The sequence below is a fragment of the Kwoniella shivajii genome, chromosome 4 (assembly GCF_035658355.1).
Source record: "Kwoniella shivajii chromosome 4, complete sequence".
NCBI classification, from domain to species: domain Eukaryota; kingdom Fungi; phylum Basidiomycota; class Tremellomycetes; order Tremellales; family Cryptococcaceae; genus Kwoniella; species Kwoniella shivajii.
Genome location: NC_085911.1, coordinates 992,851 through 1,006,048, shown reverse-complemented (window position 1 = coordinate 1,006,048; position 13,198 = coordinate 992,851). Strand labels below are relative to the sequence as shown.

The following is a 13,198-nucleotide window of genomic DNA, read 5'->3' as shown; positions in this document are numbered from 1 at the left end:
AATGACGCGACTGGGGCTGATCGTTGTCGGTCCAGCCGAATGAATTTATCTATTTTGCATTGGCGGTCATCTCCGTATATTGCTTTTAACCGTCGCATGATAAAGAGAAGGAGAAAGAGAGAAAGAGATTGTGGGTTTTTCCCATCCATAAATCATAAATCTCCCTCCTCTCTTTCCAGTCTATAGCTCAATCCTCACCGAGAAGTACATCAACATGTCCTTTTCCGAGAAACACGAACAGCTTCCGCTTGTGGTTCCTCCGCATGACGGAAGCCCTTCTGCTCAACCTTTGAAACACAAACGTCGAATCACCTTCAAACACTTGATTCCCCTCTCTCTTGTAATCCTATACTACTCTTTCATCTCCCCTCTCTCTTTCAGTTCCATCAAGCCGTATACAGAAGTTGAACTTTTAGCCAAAGACAGTGCTAGATGTCCTGTCCAACCTCCGACACTCAATATCGGCAAAGATTGGGATATAGTCAACGATAAGATATACGCTGAATTAGCTACAAAACGATTACAAAAAGCAGTTCAAATCAATACTGAATCATACGATGATCTACCTTCCAACGCATCTGATCCGAAGTTCGATAAACATTTCGAATTCGCCCACTTTATGGAGGTTGAATATACCAAATTATTCACTGAAATCAAGCATGAAACTGTTAATGTACATGGACATCTTTTCACATGGGAAGGAACCAATAAAAAGTTGAAACCGATATTATTAATGGCACATACAGACACAGTACCTGTACTTCCTGCTACACTTGATCAATGGACATATCCACCTTTTAATGGTACAGTCACACATGATGCTACTCCGAACACTCCAGGAACTTGGATTTGGGGAAGAGGTGTCAGTGATTGCAAGAACACCTTGTTGGGTATTTATGGCGCTGTAGAAAGATTGATTACAGAAGGTTTCAAGCCTGATAGAACTATAATCATAGCCAATGGATTCGATGAAGAGGTAAGTTAGCTTTCGTCTTCGTTGCAAAAAAAATTAAGCTAATATGACGATTAGATTGGAGGGTTTAGAGGTGCAGGAAAGTTATCAGAAGTCCTCTATGAACGGTATGGCGATAATGGAATATCGTTTGTCGTCGATGAAGGATTTACGGGTATATCAAATGAATATGGTTCTACAGTAGCAAGCTTCGGTATGGCAGAAAAAGGTTCTGTGAACGTGAATGTCAAAGTCGATACGTTAGGTGGTCATTCAAGTGTACCTCCACCTCATACAGCTAGTAAGTTCTCTCCATACATACCGACCTTCACCTTAGTCTAGTCTGGGATACTGATGATTGTTTTTGTTTGTTTTCCGTTTGTAGTCGGAATCACTTCTCTTCTTCTTGCTGAATTAGAAGCACATCCATTCAAACCTACTTTATCACCAAAAACACCTACTCTCAAGTCACTCAATTGTTTAGCCGATTACGCCCCGGAATTCCCCAAATCAATCAAACGCGAACTGAAAGATCCTCGTAAATGGGATTCTCTAGCCAAGAAATTGGCTGGCAGTGATAGAGTTTTGAACAGTTTCTTGGCTACCACACAAGCTATCGATCTGATATCTGGTGGAGTAAAAGTCAACGCTTTACCTGAAGTTGTCGATGGTGAGTTTCATCAAGGAAATACTTGTCGAGGCACAGGAGAATTGTGCTAATATGTGACGAACGCTCTTAGCAACTGTCAATTACAGAATATCATTCACATCTTCAGTCAATGAAACACTTTCACACGTGTCCAAAATCCTTAAACCACTTGCCAAAAAATTAGGATATACCATTTCAGCTTTCGAATCCGTATCTGAATCTGGATCTGAATCTGATTCCACTTCGCAGAAGAAATCTAGTTCTCACATCACATTAACCGTGCCCAACGGATGGGGATTAGAACCTGCACCTATAACCTCATCAGAAAGTAAATCATTCGCACTACTTGGTGGAACAGCGAAAGCTGTCTTTGGTGATAATACAATCGTTTCCCCTTCTGGGATGTTCGGTGAGCCGGAATCATGCCTTCTCCATCCTGAGACAGTAGGGACACTGATACTTTATTTTCGCAATAGCCAACACCGATACTAGATGGTTCTGGAGACATACAACTGATCTTTACAGGTTCACCCCCGCTTTGATCACTGAGAATCTCAATCAACACACAGTCGACGAGGTAAGCTGCCCGGCTCCGTCCATGATTTCTAGAATACAACTGACAATGTCTGGTCAAACAGCGAATCAGTCTTGAAGGTCATTTAAATGCTACTAAATTCTTCTATCAATTGATTCAAAATTCAGCAGGTTGGAATGCCGAGTAAAAGGACTCGACTGAAAGGTATCAATACAGGTTAGACCGAATTGCAAAGTGGAATCAAAGGGACTTTGAAGTTTCATGTCTGTTCTCGGGGTAACTTATATATTAGAAGCACGAATGCATTAGGAAATATTACAAATTTGTTGTTCAAATCTCAACCTATCCATGCGATCACGATACATCGCTTTCTCGTACGCTAATCTGCCGATGCTGCTATTTCCGATACATACATATTCTAGCAGCCCTATTTCTTAATGTTTACACCCCCTCTGGCTTGGAAAGCTCTTTCACCGGCTAGTCTGATTGCCCAAGTCTGTGATACGACATACAAGTTAGCTGACTTCAAGTATGAATGCAAAGGGATACTTACGAATTCATAGGTCTTGATTGAGTCTTCATATGGCGACAAGATGACCGAGTTGTCAGATTTTCCATCAATTACATCTATGATAGCTTCTATTTCTGATAGATAGCAGTCGTCCTATAGATATGAAAACTTCGATCAGCTTTCTTGAACTTGTCAAACTGTCTCATCATAGGAGAAGAATTGCTCACATCAGTGAATATTGTTCGGACTGTAAATGAAATATCACCATATTTCGTTAGCTTATATCATTAGATGAAAGGTATCGGGTTTGGCAATTAGGGGACATGCAACTCACCTTCTTCGGTTGTACCAGGTTTTCTAATGTACAATCTTGGCGAAATACCATATGGATCGACCAATCTAAACTTCCACCCGTCCGCAAGGATCATCAACTCACAGTCGTAGTCTCCCTCTGTAGAACATGAATCAGCTTGGCCAACAATTATCGCCTTCACAAAAGCTCCAATCTATTTCAGATTGGTTGCTGACATGGACATGGGTGGGATGAATGGAGGATCAAATGTACCATGAAGAACGACAGCATGTAGTAAACTACCTGTTGCGCCATTTTCATATCTCCACGTAGAACTTGTAACCCTCGGAATTCTATCTTCAGGCTTGACTAATCCCTTTTCATCAAATCTCAAGATGGAAAGGTTTCCAGCTGGATCGGTATGTTCGACTGTGTTTGTGTGAACAGAGTCCAGAAGTACAGGTGGAGTGAGATATCGGGTCAAATCACCTATTTGAGGATCAGAATCGTCAACACTGTCAGTCAAGCACGTCACAAGTTTGTGAAGAGGAACAGCAGTATCGGTCAGTGGAGTTGAGAAAATGAGCTTACAGATGTGTGTCGCTTGAGTTACGATAGCTGTGGCATCCACCATAAATCGAATCAATACGTTGAGTCCTGGCACCATGTCTGATTACAGATTGTAACAATCACTCACGTCCAGGTTCACGAGCTTTACTCCAATATCCATAGAAATCTTTTGCTGCAAAATCACTACGAAGTGAAACATCTCAGTTAGTATACTTCGATTGAAGGTGAAAAGGTTGAAGATTAACTGACTATGCGAACAAGTATGAAGCTTGGGTATGCATGACCGTCAACTTGTTCTCGTCAATGATTTTCCTGTCAGAAGGAATATGGGTCAGCTTGAGACACTTTAATCTTGTTGCCAGTCAGTAGACGGAAACTTACTTAATCTCTTGAGCAGCTACATTGTTGAAGTACCTTTATAAGCTCTGAATACAATGACATGGGGTGACTAATATGACCTACCCTTAAGGTATCTTAACATGTATCCTACACTTGTTACATTACCATTCTCTTTCAACCTTCTACCGACTTCTTCTACGTCCTTAAAATCACTTATATCACTAAGAGGTTTCTCAACGAATAAGCCCACTTTTGGGAAAAGTCGGATGAGCTCTAATTCGTTGTCGTGATCAGGTTTGGTTGAACCTCGGGAAGTAGGTTGGAAGCCAATGATTGCTAGGCTATCAGGGAGGTGATTAACGAGGGGGACATAGAAATGTTCATAATATCGAGTGATCAATTCGATGGCCAGAGCGGATTGACGATAAGTAAGTACAAGATATGACGAAAGTACAAAAAGCAAACAGTCAGCAGACGCCTTTGTAGTAGTAGGTCAGATCAGATTGTCATGTGTATTAATTACTCACTGAGGTACTTCATCCCCCTTGAGTGCTTCACCGGCTTCTTTCAGACTTGTGAATACTTTGGTGTTCTCATAGCCAGCCTTGACACTGGCATCGGCTCTCTTAATAGTCAAGACAGATTCGGCTCTTTCCTTGTTCATGTCTATCAAGCCGACTACGTTAAGTCTTTGACCTAAATGCCTATGAAGGGATTTCAGCTTCGTCCAAGTGTGACCTTTGATCAAGGTGAGAAAGATGAGGATTGCTCACTGCTCTAGTCTCTTTGACTATATAACAGTAATGATGTTGATTAGCTATGACCTATGACCAAATCAAGTGAATTGAACAGAGTATAAGAGCTGTACGAACATGATTCCACGGGCCTTCGGTCGTACCTATAATCAAGATAGTAAGTAAGTCTACGTTCCTAGGTAGGTATGACTTGAAATGACTTACCAAAGTTGATAGGTCCAGCACCTAAGAGAAGAACGTTAAACTTTGATGTCATGTTGTGTATTTATCTATTATTGTCAAGTTGGGATTATAGTTGATAGGAACGTTTTTTGGGAGATAGGAATATGCAAATATATTTTCATGAAGAGGATCGACATATTCCAATTACAGGATGTACATGGTTTATATACCATTCTCCAATGCTACAAATGTTACTCGTATTGATGATTTAGTCGTTTCGGAGTATGATCGGATTGTTATCCCCCACTCATAATCTGGTAATCTATCAATCTACCAATCTACCAATCTTTTACTTTACTCCGACTATTCTCCTGGTACAAGCATAGATTTACAATCATGTGATCCCAAAGTTTGTGTACATATTTTATTCTCGGAACTCTGCGCGCCGGGACCTCATCATCCGCCTCCACCGCCCGGCATCTTCATGGTTTTGCCACATGTCCACTGGCTACTCTCGTAACTCCGGGAAAAGGTGTCGATTGTACCTGAATGACCACGTGAAACAAGCGGGGGGTATCATCATGATATCTTATTCAAGTTACCCCTTTTAATCTCAACAAGGACGCGGAGACAAAAAAGGACAAAGAAATCCCACGGTAACACGGCATGATGAATCACTTCCACCCAATTCAACATTAAATTACATCAATTGTCAACTTGGAATCATTTCACTCACTCATCAAACTCGCGGTCTTTGATCTTTTCCCATTTCTTTGCAACTCGATCTTCCCTTCTCCAGCGAAAGAAAACGGCTGCAGATCACCCTTCACTTTCTGCTCGACTCCGAGATTAAATAGCCCCAATCCAAAACCCAGGACCATCAACTCCCTCCCTGTCTATCCTTCAGCCATCTTGATCATTTCATAATGTCCAAGGTGAGTCGACGCGTCTCACATCCAAATGAACATAGACAAAGACTGACGTGATTGTACTACGTATAGGCTCAATTCTTACGCGAGTATAAGCTCGTTGTTGTTGGCGGTGGTGGTGAGTACATATTCTGCTCCTTGCTTTGGATTGTAGGGTCTGTGCATGAGACAAGTCCTTTGTGGGGAGGGCTTGATGCTGGATATCTTCATTACCGCCAAAGTGAATACGAGCTGTGAAGTGAGGGTGACTCATAGATGGACGGGAGGTCACTGATATCCTACATCCTCTATATCGCCTAGAGTGTCGTCAATTCGGAGGCTGTGCGCACGACCCTCTGATTGGATTAAAGCTGACATGATACGATGTCCTGTCAATAGGTGTTGGTAAATCAGCATTGACCATACAGTTTATCCAATCACATGTAAGCTTGCCATTCGAATGAATTGTAGATGAATTGTTCGCTGACTTATCACGCTCGCTTTTACAGTTCGTTGACGAGTAAGTCTGCTCGGGTGCCGTGGCGTCGTGCTAAATAGGAGGATCGTGCTGATGTGTATCTAACGGAACTTAGGTACGATCCAACCATTGGTGAGCTGCCGGACTCATCCGACTCCGATCATGTCAACTAAAGCTCATTTATTATGCTATTCCCATAGAGGACTCATATAGAAAGCAATGCATAATTGATGAGGAGGTAGCTTTACTGGATGTGCTCGATACAGCTGGTCAGGAAGAATATGGAGCAATGAGAGAACAATACATGCGGACCGGTAAGTTCTGCTCGACATTCAGCTTACTACTTACAAGTCTAAGACAGCTGACGATATTGGCAAATTGCATAAAATAGGGGAGGGTTTCCTTTTGGTTTACTCCATAACCTCAAGGAGTTCTTTTGAGGAGGTATCGACTTTCCACCAACAAATTCTGAGGGTAAGCTGCTGATACGTTCACGGCAATCCCAAGTAGCTTACGTGGCCCTTAATTAGGTGAAGGACAAAGATTACTTCCCTGTAGTAGTTGTTGCCAATAAGTGCGATTTGGAGTATGAAAGACAGGTTCAACCTCACGGTGAGTTGAAAAAAGATGAGTGCGAGGAGATTTACTGAGGCTATCCTTTACAGAGGGTCGAGATCTTGCTAAACGGTTCAATGCACAATGCATCGAAACTTCTGCCAAACAAAGAGTCAACGTGGATGAGGCTTTCATTGCCGTTGTTAGAGCCATTAGAAGATACCAAAAAGTATGTGCATTTCTTACCTCGATCCTGCGCTGGCCGATTCCCATGGGCTTCATCTGATACCCCTTTCTAGGAATCCGGTCCACCCCAAGCAGTGGGTACACCTGGAAAATCAAATACTGGTGGTGTAGGTGGAAGATCCGAAAAAGATGATCATGTGGATAAAGGATGTTGTGGTTCATGTGTGATACTTTAATCGAAAAGTGTAGCGATACCCAGATGACAAGAAATCTCACCCTGCAGAATCATGTGAAAGAGAAAAGGGAGAAGTAAAGGGGTGATCTGAATATATTGTTTTAGCATAGTTTTCTTGTATATACTTTTTACCTTTTCATTCGATTACAATTAGGGACATATATGGCAAAAGATCGGTGAAAGGATCCTTTTAGATGTGTGAATATGTTTGATTGAAAATATACCACAGTTATCTAGTTATTTAGTTTCGTGATGATACAGTAGATCAATAACGAGTTCGAATAATGATGCATGCCATTTTCGGTGATCCCGATTTGGAAACATAGCATGATTCGGCTTCACCGATAGATATCACAATGAGAGTGCAAGGTCATGCATATAAAAGGTTAGACTGTCGTTTTTAAGACCATATCCATGGTATTATCATCTCTACTACGAGGATCTTGCTGTAAGTAGATGCAGAAAGAATGATCTACAATCGAATCCTTAATTCAACGAAGGGAATCGCCTTCTTACCCGGAACACCAAGAAAACAAATTTCATTCCACACCGCAAAATACGTTCAAGCATATGCATCCAACCGACCTGGTGCAACTAGCACTGTCGATATGATGGCCTTGATGAGGCAAAGAGAATATAAGAAAGCTTGGAAAAGTGAGTTCGTGATGATCGTTTATTTGGTGGGTCTACGACGAAAACCATCTTCACATATTTGTTCCGCATCGAGAACAGATCACTGACGCATATCTGGTATATTAGGTCTCACACTATATCAGAAGACAGGATTAATCGTGATTAGTGCAATTTGGTGTGGGGTGGAATACCTTTTCATGGATACTATATGGACTAGACCTTTCAGAAGTAGAAATAAAAGCACTGATCAATCAGCTACATCTCCTTCATCTACCTGAAGAGGGGCGGTTCGGAGTCGACATCGGATGTAAGTGAACATGTAGAGATCTACGTATGCATTCAAACAGTATTAGTATTTGGTTGGATTCGATGACTCCGAGTATTTTAGAGAATGTGAACGATTATGAATGGCGGAGATAACGATAAGAATGTTTGATGCGTTCATTCTAAACAATTTAATAATACTCGTAGAGTAATAATCTCAACGCCCGAAATCTCGTCTTTTCTTTAACCGAACCGAGCCGCATCAGAAATAATCACGATCATTCGTTCTCTAATCGTGCTGTATACAAATTACTCATCGCTTTTCGACCTTGCATTCTACCCACTACTCGTATGTCCTTACGATCCATATCTAGATTCTCCACCTCTCCGCTCGCAGGTTCAGGTTCAGGTCCAGGTCCCAGTAGATCAAAGTACATCAGACGATATGCGACTGGATCACAACCTGGACCTCAGCAAAATCAGACTATAGGAGAAATGTTGAACAGGCGAGCATTCGCTTCAGCTTGGAGGGGTCAGTGTTCTACAATCAATATCAGTCAGAACTATCATCAATGAATCCTTCTAATGCCTCGGGTGAGACGCTGATCCGATCGGGATTCCATGCAGCACTTTCACCGAATCAGAAATTGATTTTTGGAGGATTGGTTGGGATAGGTGCATATTTCGAATATTCCCTTATGGACAGGTATATTTTAGGACCTGCAAAATCCAGGAAAGAGGAACAGAAACGAACAGAACTGGAAAAAAGCTTGGGAGCTGCTGGAGGTGGTAAGAGGGAGACTCTCTTAGGTGAGGTAACGACTGTTTTTATCATCGATATCTTCGTTGTGTTCAGAATGACTCAACCATGATCGTTCTGTACGTATCTGAGCTGATACCATGGCAAACTCACTAGAATCATCATAATCGTTAAATATCAATCATGTAACATAAACACAAAGGACAAAATGCATAATCATCAACCCAATAGTCCATATCATTCTAAATGCTTTCGCAATCGTATATCCTCGATCAGTCAGTCATCTCCGGCATGAGTCTCGATATAATAACTAGGTAACAGATTCGAGCCCATTGTACCCATCGTATTGGTATAACCTCTTCTACCTGCACCATGACCTCTTCCAGCTATAGTATCGTACGTCCTTCTCGAGGACGATCTTTCCATCATATCTGGTCGACTACCATTCCCTCCCATTCCTCCTCCGTCTCCTCCTCCGCCTCTTCCTGTAGTCGTCAATATTGGCATCACTCTGCTCTCGTAATGATACTGATAATTGCCAGCCGACGTATTCACATCATGATCATATTCGTAATCAGGTTCGGTCCTATTATCGAATGGATTTATACCTAATTTCCTTAATCCATCTTCATAAGTAACTACCACTAATTCGTCTGGTTTTCCCTTTCCTTTTCCCTTTTGGTCTTGAGCGTGTTTTTCCGATTTGATTTGGGAACGATCTTCTTTATTCAACCAAGGAGATAAAGCACTTTTCTTCAATTTGTGTTTATGGCTCTGACTTCCTGCCGTTGAAGGTGTAACTAGTGTTGTATGTCCTGTTGAAGGTGATGATTGGATCGGAGTTGGCGTTTCACGTCGATTTCCTCCAGGTCCAGATCCAACTCCAGTCCCAGTTGAAGATTCATTTGAAGAAGGAGTATAAGGATAGTTCATGTATGGATTGTTATGATTATGATGAATTTCACGTATCAGATTGTTGTTATGATCATTATGATTATGTTGATGAGGGTCGTGGATAGGTGTGATAGAAGCTGAGGAAGATGAATTTCGATTATATAATTTGATTAACCGATGTAAAGCATAGATGAGAATTAGTATAACAGCGATTGAAGCAAAACAAATCGCTACTATTTCGACTGGGGACTATAATCAGCTTGAGATTTGGAATTGATGATTGTTGACTTACTCGGCTCAAGCTTGAACGTCATTTTGACAGGATAGCTCAGACCGACAAGGGGAGAAACCTCTATCTCCGTGGCTCAAGTTACTTTTGCTCTGCAGTGTCTCTATAATTTGGCACGTCTGATATCAGGAATGAAGTCCGATAGAGACCGTTGTGCGGAGAGCTGGAAGAAGAGGGCGGGGGTATATTGTACAGTCGAATGGTAGGATGTATATCTTTCCTTTATCACCTAGAGCTGAATGAGAGCAAAATTGGGAGGGTTTCTGCAAAATCTTTATCGGTTCGTTGGGTTCAAGATTGAAATGAGTGTCTTGTATTAAAGAAAGGCTTGGATGACTGAATAATGAATAACGACTGCTACGGAAACCTACGAATATACGGATCTGAATCTAGAGCAAACAGAGAGAGAGAGAGAATTTGGGGATTCCAGCAAGGAACTCGTCGGTTTTACAATCGTTTCCCAATCACCATTGAGATCTTTGAACACTTTTGTGTTAAACCCCTTTTGAGATCAAAGGAAACTTGTTAGTGATGCTATGGGATTAGTATAATGGTAAGGGGTACATTTTAAAGGATCTCAACCAAGTCATGATGATGAGATCTAATATGATATGATATGATATGTTGCTACAGTTCAGAATGATGAGAAAAGGTAAAATGTGAGATATTCAGAATCCTTAGATTGGTGCGCACTCCTTTGGTTCGCATGGGCAGAACAAAGGAATGTCGAAGTAGATGAATACCTATTCCATACCAGTGAATTTTCTTTGTTGCGAATTCTGAAGAACCTTCTTCCTGATTCCGTTAATCACTTCCTCATCACTATTAATTTGAATGTCAAGTTTCAAGCCTTGGTACGCAATACATATAATCGTGAAATTCTAATAATACTCAACTAACAATTGTCCGTTCCATTTTATTCCTTTGCTCTCCTGTATCTTCGTATTCAATTCAGCACCTGGTCAATCGACCAATCCAGAGATCCGTTCTTCTATCATCCCGATCCTGTGTATGTTTTGTAGCCGATATTGTAGATCTAAAGTACGGAAGCAGCACCTACGGCAAGAGCAGCTATCACAGCTCCTGCCATTCCGAAAGTGGCTAGGGGTACAGTCATTTCACCGGTCGAAGAAGATCCGCTAGATGCAGCAGACGATGATGCTGCGGTGGTATCGGAAGACGTGGTCGAGTTAGGTGCAATAGCTATTCCACGTTGATTCATTTTAGTCAACACGCTAATCGAATAATATGAGCCGAACGAGAGATAAAGATCAGCTTACTACCAAAGGATGAACCACATTTAGATGTTAAACCTTGTCCGAAAGAGGTTGAAGCAATCGATGAATTAGCTTGTAAAGCTTCGTAATAGATACTACCCAAAGCGACAAAAGGCAAGTCAGTCGATGATCATATTCGAGAAACAAGTCGATGAGGGCAGGGATCACTCACCCTGAAACACATCCGGTACAAAGTGAACCAGAGTTATAAACAGTTTCTAATCCGCTCAGAACTGTACTGTCTCCCGAGAGGATAGAGGTGATATAGCTCAACGAGATAGTTTGACCAGTAGCATTTGAGACGGTATTCAATGCATCGACAATACAGTAATCGTTTGTCCTGTTGATATAATGATCAGCTCGAAGTCCGACGCATGTATCGTCTCAGTCTTAACTCACGTAGCATTCTTTGAACAACCAGCATCGTAAATCTGATCATAATGACCTAATAATCCAATCAATCCTTGGATCTCCACTGCGCTTGTACCACCTTCAGAGAAATCTGATGCACAGGCAGATTGGACTGATGATTGAGCTGAAGTCAAAGTACCATTGGCGCATGTTGGAGTCGATGACGAACAAAGTGATGTGAGATAGGTGTTTACTGTTGAAATGACGGAGCTATTACTCTATATCATGAAAGGAAGGGATTAGTTACTTTGTCCACTACAAAAGTCTTTTGATGTAGAGGTGGTAGGACAAGGCAAAACAGGATCACTCACGCTGCCGCTCAGAACCGGAAGTAAACTAGTAAGTTGAAGACATGATCCCAAATCACCCAGAGCGAGAGATGCAAGTTGAGTGGTACAACCTCTATATATGTCCATGGATCAGCAGGTTTGATGCAGTCGAGCAGTGGATTCGGTAAAAACTCACGTTGACAGACTGAAGACAAAGCAAATCACATTATTCAGTTAGCATTACATCATGCCTCTGTAAATTGTCGTCCTTTGAACAAGGAGTTAGTACACTCACGCAACTGCGTATGATGTGGAAGCTGCAAGAGCGATGAGAGTAGATCTAGCGTGCATTTCTGGTGATCTATATTGAGGGTTATATCTGTCTGTGAGTGAATCTGTAAGATGTTCAGAGTGGCGATGATAATTGACTGGTATGATACTGATTTGATGGGAGTGACAGTCCAGATGATCGGACCAATGTCTTTTCCGCTAACAAATGAGTGTATATAAATGATTTCCAGATCCAAATGCTGTGTTACTGTACGTCGTACAATGAAATGTTTTTTTCTTTTGGATTTAAATGCACAGTAGTTTTTGCAAAGTTGACCTTTTATTGACCTTTTGAAATTCCAATGACCTCCATTAATTCAGGGAAACCTCTTGAATGACGCTGAAACCTCTCTTGGCTCTCTTTCTCAGTATTACCAAAGACTGCAACTTTGTCTCGGTCCGGGGGGAAACAAAAGCTTAATTGACCTGCGCTCGGCATATGTCTGGGGCCAATTCATGACCTGCTTGGTATTCTGCTGTGTCTTGCTTGATGGAAATTCTTGAATCTCGACCATCAAGATGGAAATCATTACCTCCTGCTTACGGTCTTCTTTCGAGAGTTGATGCAATTCCCGGGACAACGTGGGCTTTTTCACCTCAAGGGTCGGGGGCTATGACAGGACAAGGGTCGGGGGCTATGTCCTGTCAATACCTCATTTCATACGACGTCTTTGCGTACTGTAAAATCAACACATCCCATACATAATTGTATACATATTCGACCTATAAACACAAAGTACTTGTCGAACATCAAATCAATCTCAGCCTCATAAAATATATCTCCAAAAAAGGAAACAAGCGATTCGGTATTAGACCTAATAGGTACTGTACATTTCGCACGGTCCAGTATTCTTTATGTTGGTTTAACTTTCTTGACCTCTTACAAAACGTATCTGCCAGATTACAGCTGAATCAGCATAGTTCATGTGTGTTCATCATTCATA

At 41.6% G+C, this 13,198-nt stretch overlaps 7 protein-coding genes across 7 annotated transcripts; 4 read left to right on the top strand and 3 right to left on the bottom strand.

Moving 5' to 3' along the window:
- Window positions 1–214: 214 nt before the first annotated feature.
- On the top strand, window positions 215–2,323 carry IL334_003355 (uncharacterized protein; the record flags this gene model as incomplete). The annotated part of the gene is made up of 6 exons (XM_062935088.1): window positions 215–976; window positions 1,031–1,253; window positions 1,338–1,622; window positions 1,693–2,010; window positions 2,078–2,178; window positions 2,240–2,323. The coding sequence occupies 6 exons, from the start codon at window positions 215–217 to the stop codon at window positions 2,321–2,323; spliced, it is 1,773 nt and encodes a 590-aa protein (XP_062791139.1).
- A 240-nt stretch (window positions 2,324–2,563) lies between these two features.
- On the bottom strand, window positions 2,564–4,859 carry IL334_003354 (uncharacterized protein; the record flags this gene model as incomplete). Its single annotated transcript, XM_062935087.1, has 14 exons — window positions 2,564–2,632; window positions 2,690–2,800; window positions 2,875–2,894; window positions 2,982–3,098; window positions 3,213–3,428; window positions 3,531–3,557; window positions 3,637–3,692; window positions 3,759–3,821; window positions 3,891–3,906; window positions 3,972–4,189; window positions 4,376–4,552; window positions 4,622–4,638; window positions 4,721–4,746; window positions 4,808–4,859. The coding sequence occupies 14 exons, from the start codon at window positions 4,857–4,859 to the stop codon at window positions 2,564–2,566; spliced, it is 1,185 nt and encodes a 394-aa protein (XP_062791138.1).
- Window positions 4,860–5,691: 832 nt separating this feature from the next.
- On the top strand, window positions 5,692–7,128 carry IL334_003353 (Ras-like protein; the record flags this gene model as incomplete). The annotated part of the gene is made up of 10 exons (XM_062935086.1): window positions 5,692–5,700; window positions 5,767–5,812; window positions 6,073–6,116; window positions 6,183–6,193; window positions 6,267–6,283; window positions 6,352–6,465; window positions 6,543–6,625; window positions 6,682–6,763; window positions 6,817–6,935; window positions 7,006–7,128. The coding sequence occupies 10 exons, from the start codon at window positions 5,692–5,694 to the stop codon at window positions 7,126–7,128; spliced, it is 648 nt and encodes a 215-aa protein (XP_062791137.1).
- Window positions 7,129–7,594: 466 nt separating this feature from the next.
- Window positions 7,595–8,038, top strand: IL334_003352 (uncharacterized protein; the record flags this gene model as incomplete). Its single annotated transcript, XM_062935085.1, has 2 exons — window positions 7,595–7,781; window positions 7,887–8,038. 2 exons carry the CDS (start codon window positions 7,595–7,597, stop codon window positions 8,036–8,038), a joined length of 339 nt encoding a protein of 112 aa, XP_062791136.1.
- Window positions 8,039–8,375: 337 nt separating this feature from the next.
- IL334_003351 (uncharacterized protein) lies at window positions 8,376–8,896 on the top strand (the record flags this gene model as incomplete). Its single annotated transcript, XM_062935084.1, has 2 exons — window positions 8,376–8,556; window positions 8,652–8,896. 2 exons carry the CDS (start codon window positions 8,376–8,378, stop codon window positions 8,894–8,896), a joined length of 426 nt encoding a protein of 141 aa, XP_062791135.1.
- A 164-nt stretch (window positions 8,897–9,060) lies between these two features.
- On the bottom strand, window positions 9,061–9,992 carry IL334_003350 (uncharacterized protein; the record flags this gene model as incomplete). Its single annotated transcript, XM_062935083.1, has 2 exons — window positions 9,061–9,920; window positions 9,971–9,992. 2 exons carry the CDS (start codon window positions 9,990–9,992, stop codon window positions 9,061–9,063), a joined length of 882 nt encoding a protein of 293 aa, XP_062791134.1.
- A 1,011-nt stretch (window positions 9,993–11,003) lies between these two features.
- IL334_003349 (uncharacterized protein) lies at window positions 11,004–12,275 on the bottom strand (the record flags this gene model as incomplete). Its single annotated transcript, XM_062935082.1, has 7 exons — window positions 11,004–11,170; window positions 11,248–11,339; window positions 11,417–11,584; window positions 11,644–11,873; window positions 11,967–12,057; window positions 12,121–12,129; window positions 12,220–12,275. 7 exons carry the CDS (start codon window positions 12,273–12,275, stop codon window positions 11,004–11,006), a joined length of 813 nt encoding a protein of 270 aa, XP_062791133.1.
- Between the last annotated feature and the right edge of the window lie 923 nt (window positions 12,276–13,198).